The sequence below is a fragment of the Halictus rubicundus genome, chromosome 1, assembly GCF_050948215.1.
Source record: "Halictus rubicundus isolate RS-2024b chromosome 1, iyHalRubi1_principal, whole genome shotgun sequence".
Lineage (NCBI taxonomy): Eukaryota > Metazoa > Arthropoda > Insecta > Hymenoptera > Halictidae > Halictus > Halictus rubicundus.
Window position 1 is genome coordinate 24,462,916 of NC_135149.1, and position 23,165 is coordinate 24,486,080.

General features: G+C 32.3%; 5 protein-coding genes across 7 annotated transcripts; 2 read left to right on the plus strand and 3 right to left on the minus strand.

Annotated features, from left to right (window-relative positions):
• Positions 1-465: 465 nt before the first annotated feature.
• Positions 466-2,085, plus strand: Sicily (NADH dehydrogenase (ubiquinone) complex I, assembly factor 6 homolog sicily). Its single transcript, XM_076795910.1, has 4 exons — positions 466-745; positions 1,027-1,249; positions 1,330-1,725; positions 1,796-2,085. The coding sequence occupies exons 1-4, from the start codon at positions 564-566 to the stop codon at positions 1,985-1,987; spliced, it is 993 nt and encodes a 330-aa protein (XP_076652025.1). The 5' UTR covers positions 466-563; the 3' UTR covers positions 1,988-2,085.
• Positions 2,064-5,549, minus strand: Rabex-5 (Rabaptin-5-associated exchange factor for Rab5). The gene is made up of 9 exons (XM_076795867.1): positions 5,019-5,549; positions 4,653-4,768; positions 4,284-4,553; positions 4,075-4,204; positions 3,913-4,010; positions 3,583-3,839; positions 3,365-3,496; positions 3,045-3,290; positions 2,064-2,787 (listed from the first exon to the last, which is right to left on the minus strand). Exons 1-9 carry the CDS (start codon positions 5,195-5,197, stop codon positions 2,395-2,397), a joined length of 1,821 nt encoding a protein of 606 aa, XP_076651982.1. The 5' UTR covers positions 5,198-5,549; the 3' UTR covers positions 2,064-2,394.
• Positions 5,550-6,084: 535 nt separating this feature from the next.
• On the plus strand, positions 6,085-8,192 carry Uqcc1 (Ubiquinol-cytochrome c reductase complex assembly factor 1). Its single transcript, XM_076795922.1, has 6 exons — positions 6,085-6,363; positions 6,652-6,855; positions 7,001-7,073; positions 7,515-7,681; positions 7,768-7,962; positions 8,037-8,192. The coding sequence occupies exons 1-6, from the start codon at positions 6,331-6,333 to the stop codon at positions 8,118-8,120; spliced, it is 756 nt and encodes a 251-aa protein (XP_076652037.1). The 5' UTR covers positions 6,085-6,330; the 3' UTR covers positions 8,121-8,192.
• Positions 8,180-14,537, minus strand: LOC143358604 (sphingomyelin phosphodiesterase 1). Of its 3 annotated transcripts, none has more exons than XM_076795897.1 (9): positions 14,493-14,537; positions 13,920-14,147; positions 11,366-11,676; positions 10,061-10,441; positions 9,663-9,835; positions 9,208-9,408; positions 8,725-9,070; positions 8,452-8,642; positions 8,180-8,360 (listed from the first exon to the last, which is right to left on the minus strand). In XM_076795897.1, exons 2-9 carry the CDS (start codon positions 13,990-13,992, stop codon positions 8,255-8,257), a joined length of 1,782 nt encoding a protein of 593 aa, XP_076652012.1. In that variant the 5' UTR covers positions 13,993-14,147; positions 14,493-14,537; the 3' UTR covers positions 8,180-8,254. The 3 variants fall into 3 exon arrangements, with proteins under 3 accessions (XP_076652012.1, XP_076652003.1, XP_076651995.1); XM_076795888.1 differs by having other exon boundaries at positions 14,304-14,521; XM_076795880.1 differs by having other exon boundaries at positions 14,297-14,521.
• A 1,696-nt stretch (positions 14,538-16,233) lies between these two features.
• Positions 16,234-21,490, minus strand: LOC143360166 (transcription factor HES-2). The gene is made up of 5 exons (XM_076798808.1): positions 21,230-21,490; positions 20,502-20,601; positions 19,373-19,462; positions 17,529-17,810; positions 16,234-16,991 (listed from the first exon to the last, which is right to left on the minus strand). The coding sequence occupies exons 2-5, from the start codon at positions 20,553-20,555 to the stop codon at positions 16,674-16,676; spliced, it is 744 nt and encodes a 247-aa protein (XP_076654923.1). The 5' UTR covers positions 20,556-20,601; positions 21,230-21,490; the 3' UTR covers positions 16,234-16,673.
• Positions 21,491-23,165: the final 1,675 nt, after the last annotated feature.

The following is a 23,165-nucleotide window of genomic DNA, read 5'->3' on the forward strand; positions in this document are numbered from 1 at the left end:
TCCTTTGCGAAAATGTTCTCCGCGGCTTTGTTAAGGAGTTGTTAACGAAAAACACGGACCAATCAGAGTGCGGCTACAGCGAAAAGTAGCGTTGGCGTTGGTCGAGCCGGATCCGTTCGCTGAGCCGTATTCTGATTGGTCCGTGTTTTTCGTTAACAACTCCCTAACAAAGCCCCGAAAAATATTTTCGCAAAGGAAAAAGTTATTTCAAATGACCTCAGGATTCACCTCTTTCAACGAAGTAAATAATATTAACCATATCAATATTTTTGAGACACTAAAAATTTTGTGGAAATTGTTTGTACCATATTTTGAAAGTTTTTCCCATATGATCACTTGTAAAATAGAAATCAGTCGAACTACTTGTAGACGTTAGATTATGTTAATCTTACTTGTTCTTTAGTTTTCGAATGCAAGAATGTTTGCTTGTTAACTAATAAGTTAAATAAAAACCCCAGTAGCAAAATAGGGCCAATGTATACCTATAATTTTTTTGAATTTATTCCCGCGCGAGATAGTCCAATGAAAGATAGAATTTTTACACCGTGATCCAGATAGATCATATGGCAAGCCGCCATTGTTGTTTTGGCGGAACTATACACATAAACGTGAAGAACATAAGAAAGTTCAGTATGAACGGACGAAATTTTCTGAATTTTCGTCGAATTACGTTCTTACACATTGCAAAGTATTCACATGTAGCCAAAAAACAAACGCCGGCTGAATATTGTTTTGACTTAGTTAGGTATATAATGACAAATAATAACAAATGAGTGAAATTTCTCGACACTGCTACTTGCCTCAAAGTAATGTAACTTTTATAAACTTTGCTTTTAATTATTTAACATACAAAATAAACAATAATTGAATTTCGAATCGTACACATTAAGATTACGGTCTAATGATAATAAAAATGTTTAGATTCTGTAATGAAACTGGATTTCTATCAAATTATGAAATACTTTTCGAATAAAACTAATGCCAAATTTTGAGTGTACTACCATCATCGTTTGAATGTTTTTCCAGAAAGTATGACTATGAAAATTTTCTATGCACATTATCGCTTATACCTCAAGTTAGATCTGCTGTATTCGCAATTCGTGCACTTAATGTGGAAGTGGCTCGAGTACAAGATCATATACATGACCATAAAATAGGAGAAATGAGATTGAAATTTTGGAGTAATGCATTGAATAGTACATTTAAGGGAAATCCTCCAAGAAGTCCTGTCCTGCTGGAATTAGCTAGGGTATGATTTTGCAATTTATTAAATGTATAATACGCTACATTATCAATTTGATGTTAAAGTTATGGTATTTACATTTACAGATTCTAGAAAATCATTCCCTTTCCATACATTATTTCCAACGACTGATAGATATTCGTTTAGAACATCTAAAGAATCCTATGTTTCTGGATCTGCGTGCAATAGAAAAATATACAGAATATAGTACTTCTTCTATTTATTACCTAATATTGGAAGCGCATAGTATTCATAGTGTTAAAGCAGTTCATGCTGCAAGTCATATGGGAAAAGCACATGGCATAATTAATATAATTCGATCTATTCCTTATAATGCCAAAAATAGAGTAAACATGATGCCGCAAGATATTTTAATGAAACATGGTGTTTCTACAGAAGCCATATTCCAGGGTGAAGTCAGTCAAAATCTGAAAAATGCAATATATGATATTACTTCTTTTGGAACGAAACATTTAAGCATGGTAAATATTTTATCAAATTAAATCATGATATACTTTGAATTCTAATTCAAATCATTTGTATGGTTTACAGGCAACATCTTTTTCAAGAGACCTAGATAGTGACTATACGCAACACATCTTTTTACCGAAAGTCTGTCTATACAGTTATATAAAGAAATTAAGTAAAGCAGATTATAATATATTTGATACAAAATTGCACAGAAGGAATTATTTACTAGCTCTAGACCTGTTTGTGCAGAAATGGTTTACTGTATCAAAATAATGTATAATATTTAGAAGTGCAAATATGATTATCTTTTGATAGGAAGATAAATGTACATTTGTATCCTGTTGATAAATAGAATTTAAATTATTTATTTATATGTAGATAATTAATTACATTGAAATTAATTTGAAATAGCTACCTTTAAATGTTCGAAATAAACGTAAAAAATAAAATAATACGAGGTACATAAAACTGTTGCACGAAATTATTTTAATACATAAATTATTGATAGTAAATAAATTAATTTTCCTAATAGCTTCTATTAATTTGTATTTAAATTTATATTTTTAAATTATTTAATGTTATTTACATTACAACCGTGGCGTTTCACTAATATCACTGCAAGGGTTACACGTAAAGATAAAACATTGTTTACAAATCGTACTTCACTTCAACAATGTATTTTATACATTATGGAAATAGCTCGAAAAATTTTCACAATCGGTTTCTGTAGAATTAAGGGATAAGTCCCCAGTGTTGCATGGAATTGTAGGTATGTTGGAACCCTGTACAGTAAACCCGTGATAATCTTCCTTTTCCGGTTCTGCTGTAGAAGCTAAATGTAAATTAGTTGGTACTAATAATTCATTTGAAGTTTTCTCTTGCTGGACATCAAAATCACATTGTGCATCTAAGCTTATGAGACTAGTTTCATCCTCCGCTTTGCTCACATCGAAGCTATCATCACCCATGAAAGAGGGAAAATCGAAAGTAGGAGATGGAGTCACGCAGTCGTCTATTAAAGAGATTCTCATGTCGTTTTGTTGGGTGGAATTAGTAGCTGTAGTAGTACAAACCTAAAAGAAATTGTTGAAATTAATTGCTTCATAAATATGTGTGAAACACATGTGGGTGTTCAGAGAAACGTCGTGTACGTTTCTTTACGCACATCCAATAATTTAACAATAGAGGTATGCGAGAACCCGAAAATATGGAGGTCGAAAATTTTATTCGGGATGAGGACGGAGTCTCGAAAATTTCGGGCACACTTGTAATTATTAGATATGCTGAAACTGTTTCGTTGAATACCCTGTATTCATAAACAATGATTTACTTGTGGAATAATTGGAGGTGGTAACTGGTAACTTTCTATATCTTCACAGTCCAAATTAGTTGGCAATCGTTGACTATGTGTAATCAGTAATGGTGTTCTCTCCAAAACTGTATTTACCTCTGACTCAATTTCTTCTTGAAACCGTAACATCTTTTCTTTTAAATCTAACGTTTCGTTCACCATTTCTGTTGTTTTTGCTTTCATTTCATCGAGAAGTGTTATGTCTTCACACATTAAGTGTAAACTCTATAAAAAATCGAATTGGATTACAGAAAAAGATATTTGTTAAGAATAACGAAGTTTGAATATGTAATATTTACTTCACATATCATCAGAGCAGATTCCCAAGTGTTGGCGGGTACACGTTCTCCGGACATGTAAGAATTAAAATCTTTTTCGTCCATATTCAATGATGCAGCTGTTAAATTTTCAATGAAAGATACAGCGCAACACTGTAAATTATTTTTTGTTAAGTTTACAATTAGATTTTACAGTTTGCATGTTTAATGAAAGAAAAATACTAAGTATTCTCTTGTACCAGATTTGTGAAGTAATATCCACCTTCCCCAGTCATTAATCTGCTTGCATTACAAAACCTAGTAACAAAGTTAATATTGCTTTTAAGGCGTGCAGGATTAGCTTTTAGAACAATGAAAATTAAGGCGGGAAGAAATTCGTCTGCCGATGCAGGTCCACCAACGGACTGTTGTAACATTAAAAATATATTTCTACAACAATAAATAACGCAAGAAAGTTTTTCTTGTGGAGCTTTAACAGAATCCATGTTTAATAAATCTGTAACAATAGGAAAGTTCGATTAAAAAAACGAAATTTCAGCCAAAATTGATTAAATGATTTATATGCAAACCTGTTATTGAACTATAGACTAGTTCTCTAACCTCTGCGCTGGTTTCATGTATCCTGCATTCTAAATTTTTTCCACTGACCCAATTTAATTGTCGAATTCTGTGAAAATATGGTACTTTAGTTGAAATTTAGTCTTCGCTGGAAGTTTTAAATAAAGTCAAACCTTTTTTGTATTGCTAAATCCTTTTCTTCATCATTTGTAAAGGGTGGACAGAAGAGTATCCTGTAGAGTAAAGTCATAGTATATCGTTCAATATAATCTAATAATTTTTCTTTAATTTCTGGTGTTATGTCTAAAATAATGTTGAAACAATTAATATGATTATTTTATGAATGTATACCGAGTACATTGTAACAAACGTTTTAAAATACCTGCATATTTGGGATTATTTTCTAAACGCTTAGCAAATACTTGATAAAAGTTTTGTATGATTTCCGAAAGTTCTTCTATTCTCTTTACATCCTTATTTTGAAGTATGTCGAGTATAAAAGAATGCATACATTTTCTAACATCTCTTTCTGCTGGTGTTTTAGCAATCATGCTTATTAGGTCACGATTTTCTGCTTTTACTTTCTCCAGATCCGAATTGTCTTTTGTTAATTCATTTAATAATTCAGTCATATAGTCTTGATATCCCTGTGCTTCTCAAACAATATTAATTTTGTATTTGCTCATTATTTGAACTTAGAAGGAAAAATTAAATTGCACATAAAACAGAAAAAGACAATGTAGATATATACCTTTTGTAGTCGGCTTACGAAAAGATATGTTCAGCAACTTGTACTTCTTTTCTTGTTGTACTTTCTTCTCTTCATATTTCTGTTGAGCACTACTTAAACTCCGATTTAACGACTGGCTAAAATATTAACGTTATCTATGAATATAATCATTTTAAACAATGTCATTTAACAGTTAATTTATTAAAACAATGAACTAAAAAGGTAGATATGCTTTTTCTATAGCTGTAGAAAATTTGTTACCACATAATTCAGAAACGATAAGTTACAACATTCTAGCTATCAAGGTATAATATAAGAAAATTGATTTCTTTGATTAGAAAAGACATCGATTACTGTATCAATTCATAATTAAATTAATAAACGTACGTATCATATCCTTGTCCAGAAACATTACTCTCTGTTTGAGATCTTTGTTTTTGTAAATACTCTCGATGACATTTGCTACAATAACCTTGCCATTCGGCGTTTCCATAAAATCCGCAACCATTTTTGCACTTGAGATCTGCTTCATCAATTCTTAAGGAAGGAGTTTTCGTCGAATACATTGCAACACCACTTTGTACACAGTGTTCTGATTATTTGTTTAATACGCCGTGCATTTTACGCGAACGAGTGATTTGTCATCTTGTACAACAGTCACTGTTATAGTCGCTTTAATGCGGTAACTGTCAAAACACATGCGTATATTGCTGCCAGCTCAACTCTAACGATTAATATAACACATGCTAGATACTTTGAAATTTCATTAGAAATTGTCTTTTAAATAATATAAGATCTATACTTATAATATTTCAATTTTGAAAGATGTTTTGTTCATTAGCACGGATTATTACACTTCTTATCTCCGTTGTATAGAGCGCTGTTCAATGATTATTCAATTTTTCAAGACAATTTAGCCAATCAAGGCGCGAGAAGAAAAATATTCACATCTCTGTAATTGCGCCTGGTGTCTCCTAAGTTGATTGCAATTATGGAGCATAAATATAATATAGACTACAGAGATAAAAATATGACTGAATAGCGAAAACGCACAGGGAAAAAAGGGAGAATCCCACTATTTGTTTTTTCGTTTAAATGATCTGATTCATAAATTTTTATATTTCAGTCAATAATAAAATTATATGTGCCCAATAATCAATCAGATATGCATTCCTTTGAAAGTTCATTAGAAATTAGGAATTGAAATTCCTATGAAAATTTACAAGTCTATTTATGATGTGAAAAGTTTGTAATTTGGATCACAGTATCACGCATACGTAACTGTTCTGTCAATAAGCGGCAGGTTTGAATTTTCGTACTTCTGATTTACCAAACCATTGTTGACTTTATTCGATACTGATAATAATGTTAGTACCAAACTTATGCTAATATAAACGTAATGTGTACTGCGAGTAAAACCTCAATCAATAACACGTAATGTCTTCGATTTTACAGCCTCTTGTGTCAAGTCAAAAGTGTTAGAGCCTCGCGGACGTGAGACAAAAAAATACATTGGGTGATTGGTCTATGTACTCCTACATATATCTCGTTTGCGTCAGAAGTGTATACACCTATATGTATAAATCAGTATAAATGTGTACATTCGAAAAGAGAAAGGTTATGGCACTCAGGTCGGAAAGTAAATAAATGTGGAAATCTTAACGATTGATTAAAGATCTTAATTACACAAACTATACAGATGTACTGTACAAGAATGTTATCACTTCGAAAGGTGTGATTAATTAAAATAGAAACATTTGAATGTTATCTAATAGTTAAACATCGTTAGACATATTATTTGGATATAGGTTATACGCATTTTTACATTACAAACGAATCATTAGATACATATATTTTCCAAGATATTGTAGTATAATTTCATTAGTTTCTATTATCCTTTTATTGCTATATTTTGATGATTTATGAATTACAGGTTTATTTATCATTTTAAAAGTTACATTGTTTTGCATAATATTATTCATGATAGTATATAATAAATATTGTGAAATCTTTTTTACAGAAGGAATTAGTGTCTTCCACATTAAAATATGTTATGGAACGCCAATGTATTGTTACAAATAATGTAGATTTTTCAACGAGGCTACAGTGTCGTCAGTTTTGTAAAAATGTTAATGCAACTAATACATCAACAGATATACCTAAAGTAGTAACTGGACCTGAGGGACTTAAAAAATTTTTCATCAGAGTAGGCATCACCAGATACGTAAGTATAAGTGTTAATGACTAATTTAGCCATTTTATAAGAATTACTTATGAAAATATTTATTAAATCTGTATACACCTGTATAAAATATTTAACAAGTAATGGTACGATTAGAAAACATTTATTGGATTTGTATGTATTTTAGAGATTAATGGCATTAGGTTATCTAAGATATGGACATATAGTTAACAAACTCAACTATTCAGCATTTTACGAAGGTACAATCAATGCTAGTGTTTGCCAGAGTTGGAAATTATTCGAATGGCACTACCAGAGTTCCTTGAACGTTATTCGTTATACGTTTATATTATTCATTATTCCTTCATTCATTACACTGTAGTTTTTCAATTTGTGATACGGATCAGGACCAAACTGCCGGCCAAAGTCGTAAAGCAGCTGTTTCTGGAGCATATTCAGGGTGCCTTTGATCTAGTTGGCTATCGAAAATTGAAAGACTTTGTTGCCTTACTGTATTCAATCGTTATTTCCTAATGATGAATAATTTTGTATATGAATAAACTGATTTATTTACGAATAAGTGGGTTTATTCGTTATTCGAAATAACTTTTTCCCAACTCTGGTATTTGCCAGCTTTTTATTCAGTTGACATAATTTAAATAATTTGACAAACTCTAATGTTTTATTCGTTTCCTTTTTAGAATTTAAAATGCCAGACACATTCTTCTCTTGGTTTTTAGTCACAGAATTGCATGTTTGGATGTTAATGGTACGTTATATGGGTGAAGGAAAGGATGGTAAACTAGTTCGATATAATCTGGTAGAAGCTATGTGGAAAGATATTGATGGCAGAGTGAATAAGCTTGGTGTAAGTAAACAATGAATCATGCATTACTTGCATTTGATTGTGATCCACTTCGAATGTTGCGTAATTGGTACAAATTTTTCTATTAGCAAATTAGTGCAAAGATAAAAAAGAAACAAATAATGCGGTTATCAGCACAATTTAATGCTGCTCTCATTGATTACGATGAAGGAATTTTATCAGAGGATAAGGTATTGGCTGCAGCAATTTGGAGAATGTTTTTCAATTCAGAGAATAACAATCCAGAGCAGATTGAAAAAGTTGTAATTTATGTGAGAAAGCAGGTAAACGAATTTATTTCAAGAGGAAGAGAAGCGTACATATAATGTTATGATTAATTAATTTTTTCTGTGTTTAGATTTACTTATTAGATCAGATACCATCCGAAGAAATTCTTCGTAATACAAAGTTGGAATGGATTGACTTGAGAAGTGTTAGGTAGAGTTATTGTGTTTGAAAAACAATTTGTAAATACTAGTTGAGACTTACATAATAAACATATTTTAATATCAAACTTCATGTTTTATTTGATTGTACAAGAAACAGGTTTCGTACACATTTTCCCAGTAAAAAATTTTAATTATCCGGAATAGGATTTATAATTATTCGATTTAAATACTGTTTCTTACAGTCGAGATTACAATTCTCCTTCAATGAAGGCTCTGCATGCTTGAAAAAATTACTATAAAAAACAATAATTAAAGTTTAACATAAACAGAATTATAGTATAATAATACTTCAAGTAGCATATACGTCATGTAATTTTATCTTACTTGTAATACTTGTTGACAAGTGTCTCATTATTTAATGCTGCATGTAGCCAATTGTTTAATGATCCAGCTGACAGTTCTGGAAGACCATACTCTGCTTTAAAAGAATACGATTTGAACCATTTTGGTCTTTTATTTACATCCTTATTTGCAGAACCAATATCATACATCCAGTTCTGGTAATCATTTACTGCCTATAAGAATTATTTTTAATTATTTACTATTTTTTTCTATTAGTATGTTACAAGTTCTAATTTTAAATTTAGAATGACTTACATAATTACTACCATTTACATTGTAAACTTTGTAATTTGGATTCAATTTTGAGAAACCAGTTATACTACCACCATTCCAAGCAATGTTTTGTGCTTCAGAATTTGAATTGTAAAATATTGCCACTTCATCGTTATGTGAATGGCCATTGAATTCTGCTTTTATGATATGAGAATATCTATTGATTATTTTTATATATTCTCGTTTCCATGTTTTTAAACACGCGTTGGTATTAACAGGAATATGAGATAAAATATGTACAAATTCTTGGTTTTCTTCTGCTTTACGAAGTGTATCTGCAAGCCACTGTAATTGATTGTCTGGGTCCCTTGGAGTGTACCACAGCCACCTATAAATGGAAAATGTTTTAAGTACAGAAACTATAATACATATACTATAGAACATCCGAAGAGAAAAATAGAATTCAACAAGTACTCAAGTATATAGTCCATTGAATATTTTGGGAAATAAATGAACTCAACATACCAATTATAGCTATAGCAAATATTGGAATTCAAAGCTATGACTCTGAATCCTTTTGTTGGAGAAACGGTATAATACCCTCCATGATGTATTGTACCACGTGTTGATTCGGGTAACCAACCGTAACCAATCCATAAATCTGCTACTAACTCATACAACCAATTTGTAGTTATATCATCTAATGTTATGTTTTTTGGCGCAAATCTACAAACCAGGACATAATTATTTTTAGTATGCTGGAATACACAAGTAAATTATACTTAATGTCAAGTAATACAAATAGCACTTTCAAAGTAGAGTAGAATAATCTTTTTTTAATTCTAGAATGATAATAATATGAGATTTGGAGCTTTCCTCTATTAAAGTTCATTAAAAAATGCAATACTTTTAAAAATGGATGTAGCTTATACATAGAATGATATTATTGGATTATCCTAAAAATGTTTCAATAAACTTACTGGTTCAAAGGATGTGGCTCATGATTTCCAAGGATTGGGTATACTGGAATGTTTCCAAAGGTTTCATAAATTTTCTTATAAATTTTTACAAGACTTTTTGTATTTCCTTCCCTCGAAGTTTCCCATACTCCATGGTCTATCACATCACCAGTAAAGTATACATAATTTATATCCTGAAAATCAAAACAGATTTCTTAGGATATTCGATTCATATTTTATAATATTTAAATTAACTGATTCCTTAAATTAAAATTCATAAGAGTTAAGAAAAGAGTTAAGTATCTACGTAGCTCCTAAATCTTGTAATTAAGGCAGACAATTTTTATTTTTGATAAAAATCCGCATTATTAAGCCTACCTTAAGTTTTAATAATTTTTAAAATCGTATTATCGACGTACCCGATGTGTGTCATTTATGTGAGTCAAAGCGTCAACGATAGCATGCCAGGGTGTGTCACAGGAATTATAATCACCCCAATATCCAGCCAGTGATTTTACGTTAGTATTATTCTGCCCTTTTCGACAACAAAGCGGTTCTCCACACTGTGCATTACCACGTGGTTCGTAAGCAGGATCATAATGAAAATCGGTAAGTTGCAAAATTTTCAACGGTTCCTCTGCTTCATTTTCGGCGATTTCTATAGCAGAACTGTTGTCGATAACAATGCTCCACTCAAATTCAGGATTAGCTAGAGGACAGGATTTTGATTCGAAGATAACACCGCAAATTGTATCTGCCGTCAAGTTTGGTTTCGTATCTACTATGTATAGAACAGTAGGCTAAAAGAATAAAGTTGTAATAATTAATGATCATATTAATATAGTAATATACACCCAACTCTTTTTTCACACGCTAAATATGTTCCTCAAAACACTATGTAAAAAATCGTGCAAAAAAAAAAAATAACGGAAACTTAACTGTATAAGTTCTGTTATAATTTAGTAAAAAAAAAAAAAAAACAATTGTATAGCAATAAACTCGGACTCATTTTGAAGCTTGAAGCTTCTACTTTCGCACTCCATTATTCATTTATTCATTTATTTGAAAATGTGTTATTTCAAAATCGTGTAAAAAAAGAGATGAGTGTATTTCTTCATGGTGATCGGTAACTGATGGTACAATTGAAAAGAGAAGGATTCTTACAATTTTTGATGAATTGATTGAATACAATTTTTTCATATGAGTCTTTGTGCTTGAGAAAATCTAGTTTGAGAATTCAGTGAACACGCGTATTCTACTTCCCGCATATAATTACAGGATGTGGCCGGCCGGGCAGGGGATGATTCTATATGTAAAAATAAGTCGAAAAAAAAAGGAATAACATTTTTTCGTTTGATGCCCCGTTCTCCGGAAAATTGAGTTTGAAAATGCAGAGGACGCGCGTGCTATTAGATAGGAATCGGCATTAAACTCGATTTTCTCAAAAACGAGGCGTCAATCGAAGAAATGTTATTCCTTTTTTTCGATTTATTTTTCCATGTAGAATCATCCCCTGCCCGGTGGTACCACCCGTTAGGTAACACCCCGTGTAAAAGTACGCGAACCCGACGCTTTGAATTCCATATCCCGGAAACAATATATGAAAAAATCACATTTCACATGTGTACATTTTGGACTTAGTTTTCCATATAGAGTTACCTTCGTTTCGGATGTACAATCAGTTACCGATCTCCCTGTATAAATATCAGTTGAAGGAACATTACTATATTCAATTCGATGACTCCTTTACAAACTCTTTCCTTCTGTACGTTCAGTAACACGCATAATTTGGTGATCTGTTTTTGGATTTCCTCCGCAGTCATTCCTTTCCTTCGCAAATCCATATATAGTTTCGCAGTTGCACGGCATATCGCGCACATAGCGATATCTGCACCTTGCGAGAAAGTCCGCCAATCGGAATTATGTATTTCCGTCGGGATTCGCAAGTGTTCGATCATTTCTTCAAATAACACTGTTGTGCCATTCGTGCTTGCCCAGAGATCAATTTCGTATGCAAGCTCGTCTACATCCACTTCTGTGTATGAACAAAATTAAATAATTTGTTTGAACAGTTGCTTTCGTTCAAGTATACAAGAAATCACATTCTTTTTCCAGGTATTATAAATGCAAATGTGGTGTAAGTCAATATTTGCCTCTTTTATTTAACACCACATCTCGAAGGTTTAATCGTTATTGACACTAATCGTAGCGAGGACAAAATGTGGCTGGTATACATTACTTTATAAAAATGACAGAACTGAATTTATTTAGATTTCTTACAACTTTTGTAACAATATATGTTTGAACGAAGAAATTTATTTAACAATTTCTAGTGGAAGCGTCTTTGTAATTTCGATAAATTATGAAATGAAAAATGCGATACGGTTAGTATTATATAAAATAATTAATAAGGTAATTGTAATGTAATTTTAGCGTGGCTTGTACAAGACAAATGTAAACGTTTTCTCTTGCACCATTTTTGTATTAATCCTCCGTATGCTATACCGAGGTCATTCGTGACCCGCCGTGGTGGGGATAATCTCGAGCGACCTTCAGTATGTACAATTTTATTCCGGTATAAGACGACACTTTTTATTTCAAAATAAGAAAATCGCTATCCCCTCTTCTTCTTTTTCATCGGAAATACGACGAAAGTCGGTCCCGAGTCATCGCCTTATATCGAAAGAAAACTGTAGTGAAATATCGGCGTGGGTCAGAAATGACTCCGGCATTGGCTTAGATTAGGCCGCGGTTTAAACGGCTCGTATAGTTACAATATTTTTTAATTTAATCATAACGTTATTTCATCGTAATGCTAATGGATTAAACCTGCATTGAAGAATGTGGAAATACAACATTTTTGGGACATCCTGTATTGTTAGGCGAAATTTTTTTGTTCCGACGAGATGATGTTGCAATTCGTATTGCACAGTTAGTGAAAAACTGAAAGTCACGAACGTAAAAATTTACAGTAGGTATTTCACAAGTATCTATAAGTATGTGAACAAGCTCAACATAGATTAAACTACTAATTGTAAGTCGACAACAAATGAGTCAGTATTTATCCAGTAAACGTTAGCACAACAGTATCTACTGGTAAAAAAATTAGCACTTGTTTTCATGTACAATCATATCATGTATAGCATGCTTACAATTAGTTGTATTTTAAAAAAGGTCGAAACAAAAAAAAAACAATTTTATCAACTACGCACTGACTGGAAGGATAGAATTCTTTTTTACTTGTTCAGACTTATATCAAAATAATCGAAGTCAGTTATTTATTTATCAACATAGTAAATGTAGCAATTATGGATTAAATAAATTAAATCGGTAATAGTAAATAATTATCTTAGATTCGTGTAAATTAATAGAATGAAAAGAATACTACATCATTTTCACAGAAACATTTTTTGTGCTTAAACAACAAATAGGGCACCATTACCTTGTGGAAAGAACACAGAAACCGTGGTCCTATTTTTGTCGACCTCGTTATGTTTTAGTTATCACACGAATGTACCATTATTATCTCGTGGATGGTGTGTACTTACCGTGCCACTGTGGTCCCATTTTTGTAGAGTATTTGTATTTAGGTAATAAAGTAATTAAGCACGTAATTTGTATATTTTCTTTTAAAGACAGCGTTAATATAAAATTTCTAATTGTTGTAGAGTGTTTATTGTGTTTTTATTAATTACATAAAATAATAATAATTATTATTATTGCATTTCATAATATAATAATAGTTATTATGTAAATTTTTAATAAAAATAGAAATTCATGGAAATAACAAGTCCATCCTACAGTTTCACGCAACGTGATTCGGTTAAATAATTTATTCGTACTTGTCACTGTTATCAAAACATTTATGCGCAAGAATACGAAAAACATATTGCCCTCGAAACTATTTCGCATTACTTCATAAAAATAACAAGAATGTATTCCCTTAGATTTTTAGCGATTTTTATAACAATATATGTTTAAAGAAATGAATTCATCGAATAATGTCTCATAAATACAATAATCTCAATAATCGTGAATTAAAACGTTCGGAACCCTTTTATTTATAATGTAGAGAAAAGGATCATTTTCTAATACGTCATAAGTTTTTAAACATGATGAAATAATGAATATCATTGTACATGAAGAATTAATAAATGAATTAAAATAAGCCGTTTATAAGTGAATAAAGTGCTTATACAGAATTGTGCATAGTAAAAATTCAACTTAAGCGATATTTCGAGAAATTAAAAATGATTAAAAACAATTAGGTAACTTTACCTTCTATACTCCGGATGGTGGAACTGTTAACGCTCAGAAAGAGCACGAAGAGTATTAACTTGTTCACCCACATGTTTATGTACCTCCCTTTACGATTGCACCTCGAGTTCTGCAGCAGCCCAGGTTGTTCTACCGACTTTTTATTTCTATATCTTGCTTAAGACACTTACTGATAACACTCTCGATCGATAGCCTAACAGATGGCTGATCTCACAGAGATTTGGAATACTGTAAAGAATTACGATTTAATCATTATCGACCGAATTTGAAACAATGACAGATAACATCAAGTTCAATTAAATTTAGATCATGTTTTGACACAGAAACAACAAATCAATGACCGATTAGGGTAAAGGCGCCAATTACTGTGTGGATACCAATTACTTGAGGATATCAATTTCTGACATGTTAATTTCTGACTCAATTCTTCAATAAACTCGCTGAAATCGCGTTTTTGGCTGCAATTCGGTGCTTTGCAGTGCATTTTGTCCATTTACATGCGAACGAAGCGTTCCGGCACGCGAAACAACGATTCGGGTAAGAAACAGAGGATTGGCTAAGAGATTCACTGACTTTGCGATAAACTCGTCGAAATCGCGTTTTCGGCTGTACTGCGATGTGTTACAATGTATTTCGTTAGTTTGCATGCAAATGACGCGTTGTAGAGGTCACGAGATAAGCGAAGACACAAATAAGACGATGAGAGTCAGCATCGACAATTTCTATTATTTTCAATTGGCATTAGAACGTCTTGGGTATACAAATTAATTTGGGGACCTTTCCTCGCGAATTTTTTGATTATTCGTAAACAACCAAAATAATTTCCAGCGTGTTCTATGTATTCCATACATCTCACAAGTAATAAACGACTTTGAAATTGGAAAGATCTTCCGTATAAGATTTGATTTCAAAATAAAGTTTCTCATCGAAGCTGTCAGAAAAGATTGCAACGCAGATTTCGTTATCGATTGAGAAATTAAAATGCTTTTGTAAGGGATGAGCTGTTCAGCCAGTAATCATCAATGATAACGATTGGTTCGTGTTCTATACAACGTTTATCTTTGTGCTCTATTGTATTAGTAGAATAGTAGAACGCATGGAAGGATATAAAACTTAATATTAATGTGTAGTATATTTATTTGTAGACAATAAACCATTTATGAATTAACAAAAATCTATTTCTTTTTTGATTTAATAGATCAAAAATTAAAAAAGACAAAAAATTATTTAAATATTTTTTATTCGAGTGTAAATAATTCTTGCCGCTTTTCCCACAAGATACAATGCCGATTCCGGCAACAATCATTTGCTTCGTTCAAACGTCATATATGGCGCTACTGCTCGATGTCAAGATTTTGGCATGAGCGATATCTTGGCACAAACGAGGTATAGGATGTTGGTTATCGACCTACAATCAGCAGTCGGTAACATTTGGATAACAGTTTAGGCGTTTGGGCGCTATGTGGAGGAATGGCGCTGTACGGACGTTTTAACGGAGCAAATGATTCTTGCCGGAGTAAGTATTGTATCTTATGGGAAAAACGGCAAGAATTAGTGACACTCGAATAAATAATATTTAAATAATATCGCGTCGAGATTTTTTAATTTTTGAGGGCTCAAATTAGAGCTAGAGAAATGCACTTCGCGTTGGGTACATTTCCACTTGATAACAGTCACGATAATATACTCGAAATCTAAACACAACAAGGAGCTAATTAATTAGGAATTAAACTCGCGCTTAAATTATAATAACTAAATTCCAGATTCTCATACAAAATAAAAAATTTGTTCTTAAATTGGAAGGCACAGCATTTTTAATTGTTAATAACTGAAAAATAAAGCCGAAATCGAAATTTTTTAATTCCTCATTTTCGTTTAATGTCATCATGGAGAACCACCCCTTAATTTTTCTCCCGCTGTAGTCGAACACCCTGTATATGACTCGTGTCCATTTTGTTATTACATTTTTTTTTTAATTGGTTACTATTATTGTATTATTTCCAACATGTATCGCAAATTTAATTCTAGCAATTTTCCATTCGCCATAAAATGCGCATTGAGAGGAACTGAAAAAATTTGATTTCGTAAACATTGTGGTGTGTATCCCGTTTCTCGTCTAGTTATTTTTATTATTCATTTTATTATCATAAAACAATAATATCGTAAACCTTGTATGTTTCAATTTTCAAGATTTGTAAATTAATCACCTGGCTTAATTTCCTTTGTTAATAGTATTCTAGATGAAATACGAAATAAATAATTGAAAACAGTGCAGAAATTTATTTCTGTTACAATTTTTATTGTATACGTTGTATACTTTAAGTTGTATACGTTTACATTACTTTTGAACAATTAAAGTATATCGAACATTGGTTTCACAAAATAAATGGTTCAATTTGATTTTACATGTACAAAAGTTAAAGCGTTCTGCATCGTTACGTCTACAAATACAAAATGTTAAGTACTAAAAGACTTAAGGCGTTATTAAGAATTTTAATTTTAGCAGGCAATGCATTATCAAGAATTTTAACTTCGTCGCAGAACAGGTTAACGAATGTTGAAAATCATTCGGCAAATTTTGAATTCTTATATTAATCTGTTTTCATCAGATGATACTCCGTATAAGATTACATACATATATGCTCCCATTTCCAGTTACTTAAATTAATTTATACATTAAAACTACTGTTTCGCATAACTCCTTACGCAATTAAAATCACATACGACAATATAAAATATACTATTCTATGAAATTTACCAAGGCCGCCACATAGGATCTTGTTTGTCAACATGTTCCACGTCAATTTCTTCTTCATCCTCATCTTTAACCTCTACTTTGACCTTTTCTAATGTACGTTGGTACCTCAGATCTTTCACATCTGAAATACAATCTGAAGTTTGTTCTTTATCGTTGTTAACATTTGTTATTGTATTGCACGTAGCACTAGGCACGCTCTGATTAGCTTTGCAGGTGATTGTTGTACTTTTTTCGGAAGATGTCACGTTGGTATCTTGAATTATGCCACTTTCAATGGACGTTCCTGGCAGAGGTGGGACCGGACTTGTTTTCAACTGAAACAAAAATAAACTATTAATGAATCATAATTCATAAATGATTGTATCGATAAATTGATTATTTGTAATGGCCATTAGTAATGTGTATTGTATTCAATTGCAATATAAATTCGGTTGCAAATGTAAATATGATTCTTATTTTAACAATTTAGTTATGATTCATTGCAAATCCATATTAACTGTTATTCGAAAGAATTTTTTTCTTTGAACAATTTTTATTTTAAATTGAAAATACTGTACTGATATTCTTAAATTCGTTTAATCTTCCTATTGTTTTATATTTTTACACATTTCCATAATGTAAATACATTTAATCTTTAATTATAATATGTACATGGTGGTTTCAAAAAATCTTTAAAAATATATTTCGACAATAATTTCTTGTTAACAAGGGTATTCAGATGGAATGAAGTTGATTCCGGGAGATTATTTACACCTTGTTGGTATGTGAAAAGCACTAAAGGTCGATTAACCGTGCGTGAAAAAACTTTCGCTTTATTGTTTGATTTAATTTCTCGGTGAAACAATAATTACCGATGAATTCGTTGCCCGGGTTTTTTGCAGACCAGCTGTCAAGTACCTCGCTAACTTTTCCGCACCTTCACCTGACAGTGTCGAGAGAAATCTGTACGCTTCAGCTGCACAGTGCCCGAAACCAGACAACCATCGGCTTTCGTCAGAGATCTCGTCATTTTTGGCAACACTGTTCAATCCGAAAGTCTGCAGACCTTGCAATGATTGTAGTTTTTGTAAATGACGAACCGTCAGCTCCAGAATATCCGCCTTTTCCAGTTTGCTGATATCTTCTCCTTCCGTCTACAGTCAAGAAAATATTTTAAAGTTATCGCCCTAACACTATATATTATTATTATCATTATTATTATTATGCAGTGTCATAGTGAATTTCAAAACATTTTTGATACATAATTGATTAGACAAATACAAACCGCTGAAAGCATTTACGCAATTAATGTAGACAATTTTTATTTTCTATAAAAATACGTATGATTATGCAAATTCTGTGGTCATTAGCAGGTTGCAGATCTTTGTGCAAAATAAACATTATTTATCAATTGCAAAAATAAAAATTTCTTTCTTCCCTTAGTAATCTTACTAAGTTGCAAATAATTCATAGATTACAAATTCATAGATTACTCTTTCGACAAATGAATATTCACAAACTTCATTTAATAGATGTTACTTTGTAGCTTCATTGAAAGCGAGATTCTATATTGTATTGTAATTGTTTATAAAAAATTTGAAAGTTTGAGAGAATGTTTCATATTTACTTTGGTTCATAAAAACACAATGGTACACGCTGTCAGTAAATCTATTGCAATGTGTATAGAAGTAAATTGTTTCGTGAAATACATTTAAAATATTTTTATGGTAAAGAAATGGTAAAGATGGTAAAGGAACCTTTTGATGGTAAGAAAATGGCCCTAGAAATGGTAAGGAAATGGTTCTAGCAATGGTAAGTAAACGAGACGGCCGTGAGAATTGCATGACGCACCAACAGAGAGAAAAAATAGATACTAGCCACTTGAAAACGTAGATTGACTTACAAGTATTATAACAAAGTTAAAAACATTTTGCATTCGACGGAGACATTAATTTATTAAAGATCATTTTTCCGACGATCAAGTCTCGTGGTTTTACACGAGACACTGATGTGCACGCATTACGCATTAATTTTAATGAAAGCGATTTAAACGATAACGATCGCGCTCGTAATTATAGAGCAGTCGCGTGTTTACTTGACACTTTCGCAACAGTTCCCACGCTCTATGAATATTTGAACAGAGGATCGATTGCACGCGTAGTTGCAGACAGAGAATGCATTTCCTGTTGCGAGTAATTCATAAAATTGCAGGGAGCAGGGGGGGGGGCGAGGAGGAGGAGGAGGAGGAGGGGCAACGTGGCACAATCGTGCGGTCTGTAAGTCGAGCAAGAAACCGTGGGCTTCCTTCGCAGTTTCTTCCACCTGATGGAAAGAATCGTAGCACGTGTTCGCATGTCCGACGTGTTTGTCCCTTCTTATTGACGGTTTTATTATTCCGAACAAATAAACTTATTTACGGATACCGTTAACTACCTGTACAATTGTAATTGGGATTTTTTTTTTAGTCACTCGGAGCATAGATCGCCTATTCTTCTACAAACATAGTCTTTCACGTATCTTACGAAAATAGAAATCAAATTAACTAGGGTAAGGGACTCAATTACTGTGAGAGTACCAATTACTGTGCCTATATTAATTACACTTACTTTTAAAGCATAACGAGTATTAAATGTTTTCTGTAAAATTTATTAAAAAATTATGTCTATGTAAGATCTGCAATAGCAATAGCTAATGTTTAGTAATAATAAATACATACCTCCAAAGCATCTATCATAAGATTCTTCAACTCGTCGAGGCACTTATTTATTCGCGCACGTCTTTTTCTTTCCAGGAGTGGCTTCGTTATCTAACATTAACAGAATAATTAAGATTAACTTGAAAATCTGGCTAAATCAATTTAATTATTTATACGGTCGGTTGTTCAGGCATTGTTCAGTGATCGAGTATATTTTTATCTTTATTTTCTCTATTGTTACAGGTTTCATGCCTCTTTATAATAATTTATATTAATATTTATGCACAAATCAGAAGTATGATAAATTCTATTTAGAAACGAAGAATAGACTGACAAAATTATTCTGATTTTTGACAGCACCATATACGCAATACGCGATAATGCTAGGTCACCTGTTGTACGACCCTGCGTAGCGGTTGCCTTATCACAGGTGCAATATGGGACTTCGTAGAAAAAATCAGAACGTACCGGAAAATTTAAGCGTTGTAAGATACGAGATGTTTTTAATTATATTAAATATTGAAATATCTCACGTTATAATTTTCATATGATGAAAATAAATACCACGTTGTCCAATTTATCTAGATTTAGAAGAAAGAGCGTCATTAAAAATTACTGTACTACAATTGTAACTAAGGATTAAAAAATTTCTAGGTTTCGCATATTTTTCAGTTTCATAAAACGGTTAAAAAACATCTTGAAGTGACTTTCGTGGTGGCATTTTAAACAAGAAGCTTCGATACTCAACTCTGTTATGGATTCAGGAATGAAGAAAAATTTCTCCATCCTTGTAGGGACGTTTGAATATGTAAATTTTTCAAGAAAAAATTCATGCTCCTCCCCCTTTTTACATGATGCACAGCTATCATAGAAATAAATTCAAGGCGGATTCTGAAAGTAGAGGCTTTACGCTTTAAAATGAGCTCAGATGGATCGTTGCACGATTTTTTTCCACGAAGTTATACCAGTTCCAATATTAACCATTTCTAGCCAAGATTCAAGTGCCCGGCGCATTAAATGCATTTAAACGCATTGCATGCAGTGCAATCATTACTTTGGTAATGTGCACAAAATCGCAAAAAGCCAGCACGTTAAACCGGATGTAATGAGAAGAAAATTTTTTACTCGATTTCTGAATTTCATTACTCACCTTTTTATACTGATACGTCCTAGAAACGGGGTGAGGATAATTGAATGACATCATTGTACCAGTTGGGAACGTGGAACCAATCAGAGAAAGTATTTTGGACCTAATTGCAAATACATTTATCAGTGCCATGCTATCGAAATATTTATCTGAGTATCTATCCTGTTATATTATTTCGTAATATAAAATTCAAATTAAATAAAAGAAAAAAAATAATATGTATACGTGTTTAAGATTAATATGTATCTTCCATAATAGACCGATACAATTAATATAAATAAACGTTTCAAATCCATTAAAATTTAGTTCTACATGGCGGACATAAAATGTTACCTCAGGAGATCAATGTCATAGATCGTCGTAGATGCTCACCAATTGAGCAAATATTAAAATCGTCAATAAAGAATAATTAATAATAAAGCAAACCGTGGTTGTAAAATTCTGACAGATCGTCACTTGGCTCTCCAACTTAATCTGCTCCGTATTGTCAAACTAATAAAATGGTGAGAAATCGATATCATAGGAATACAAGTAGGTAAGTTTGCAAATTCGTTTACCGGAGACAAAAGAATTAAAATATTTACCTATTTAGACGTAAGATTGTTCAAATTATCCGCGAATAATAAATTACGTATGCGAATATATTATACTTTCGTAGCGACGTGTGTTGTCCACGAGAAGGACGTATCAAGGACAGGTAATGAAATTGATTATGAAAATCGTATTCTCACCTGTCACATCAATGTATATCCCGAAGAAATCGCCGACGGGGATGCGAAGAAGCACATCGTCGCACGATAATTAACAGTTCGAATTAGAGAAACACCGTGGACACGTTTTTGACATGTCGACAGCGAACGACAGTGGTCGAGCCATGGCAGTGCGGAGCAGGTTTCACTGACATTACACAAGCAAACGCACGCGTTGAAGTCTCTAGTCAAACTGACTCTCCACTGCCATTCAACCAGCGGCTACCCTCACCAACTTCGAACCCTCTACCGAACCTCTACGTCCTCTACTGCTCTGCCAGATCTCTCTAAAAGCTTTCAACGTGTATGCACCTTGATATGCAGCCTCTTCATGTGTCTTTACCACTGGGCAACTCTTCAGGTTCGTTGAAATGATTTAACACTAAACCTACCACGGTCAGAATGACCGGTTTTCTATTTCACAATTATTCAAATTATAAAAACGTTTTCATAGGAAATTACTGAATTGACTTCTTTATTCAATTACATATTACAATGAAAATCGTTCAAAGTTCAAGTAAATTCAATCTTTTCCTTTCTATAAGTGGTTTCACTTTTACATGTTTTGTGCTTGGTAGGTTTAGTGTTAATTCTTTTATCTATTCTTAAATTCTGCAAATACTGGCAAATTTATGGAAAAACAATTGAATAGCTAACACATTCTTCAGGATATTTCTTCTAGGCAGTCTCTCCGATGATGCTAACGCTTTATTCATTCAATTTAATCGACTCTGGGATTTTTTAAATTAAACGACAACTGCGGATTTTGTTTGCAAAATAAAAATTGTCTTCATTAATTTCAAGCTACATGACCCACGTAGACATTTATTTCTTTCGTTAGAAATTTTATTAAATTCGAAATAATTGAATATTTTAAAATTCTTTAAATACTTTTACCGTTTTGAATTGGATCCACCCAGGAAAATGTGTATTAGATAAAAACCCATGGGAATATTATCTCGTACCATAAACGGTGCTTTGCAGAAATGGCTGCCCCGTTCTTCGAGTTTAACGCATTCGTTCTGAAGACGTCAATAAACTTCGTACGCATTTTCATCAGAAAAAAGACCGAAGTGAAAAGTATGCTTGGCATTCGATCATCAACTTTGCAAGAACAATTGCAGCGCGTGTTGAGATGTTTTCAAAACACCATAATCGCGCTGCGTTAGCAGGGGACGAGTAACTCGATCCGCATTGTGCTCCTGAAGTAAGCGACGTGTATTCAGAATTACGTTCATAGATGTTCATTAACCATACGAATGTTAATTTATTGCGTCAACCAGTTTTCCATTTATAATAGTATGTACATTCTGGAATAGATTGGCCTAAATCCAATCAAAATGTAACCGCAACCGACTCGTGGCTGCATTTTAATTCAACTGATTGACGTAATTGTCTGCAACATTAAAATTCTTACCTAACATTCTTACATTTTAAATTCTTACCTAATGCAGACAATTTTACAACTATACAATTTTGGAAGATGTAACAAGGACATTTTCAACGAGCATTAAAATTATCTGGATCCGACTAGTGTTCCCCGTATTAAAATATTTAACTCTTAAGTCGACCTTCAAAATGTACTTTAAAAGTACAATGACTCAATTAAATTATATTTAATATTATATTTATATTGAATATTCATCTACATCGAAATGGTAAATAGAAACGTAGAGAAATAGTAAAACTTCATTTAAATTCACAAGTAGTTATATTATTAATATTTGTACATTAAATAATTGTTCGCATTTCGAGTAGGACCGCATCGGCTCCAATCGTTCACTTAAGAAAATAAAAATTCTGTAGATCCTAGGAGGCTCAAATAGAAAAATAAAGTTAAGATTAATTAAATTATTTTATTTGGGAGTTTTTAGGGTTCCTATTTGATCGTCAAAAAGTTAACGATACACGGTTTTAT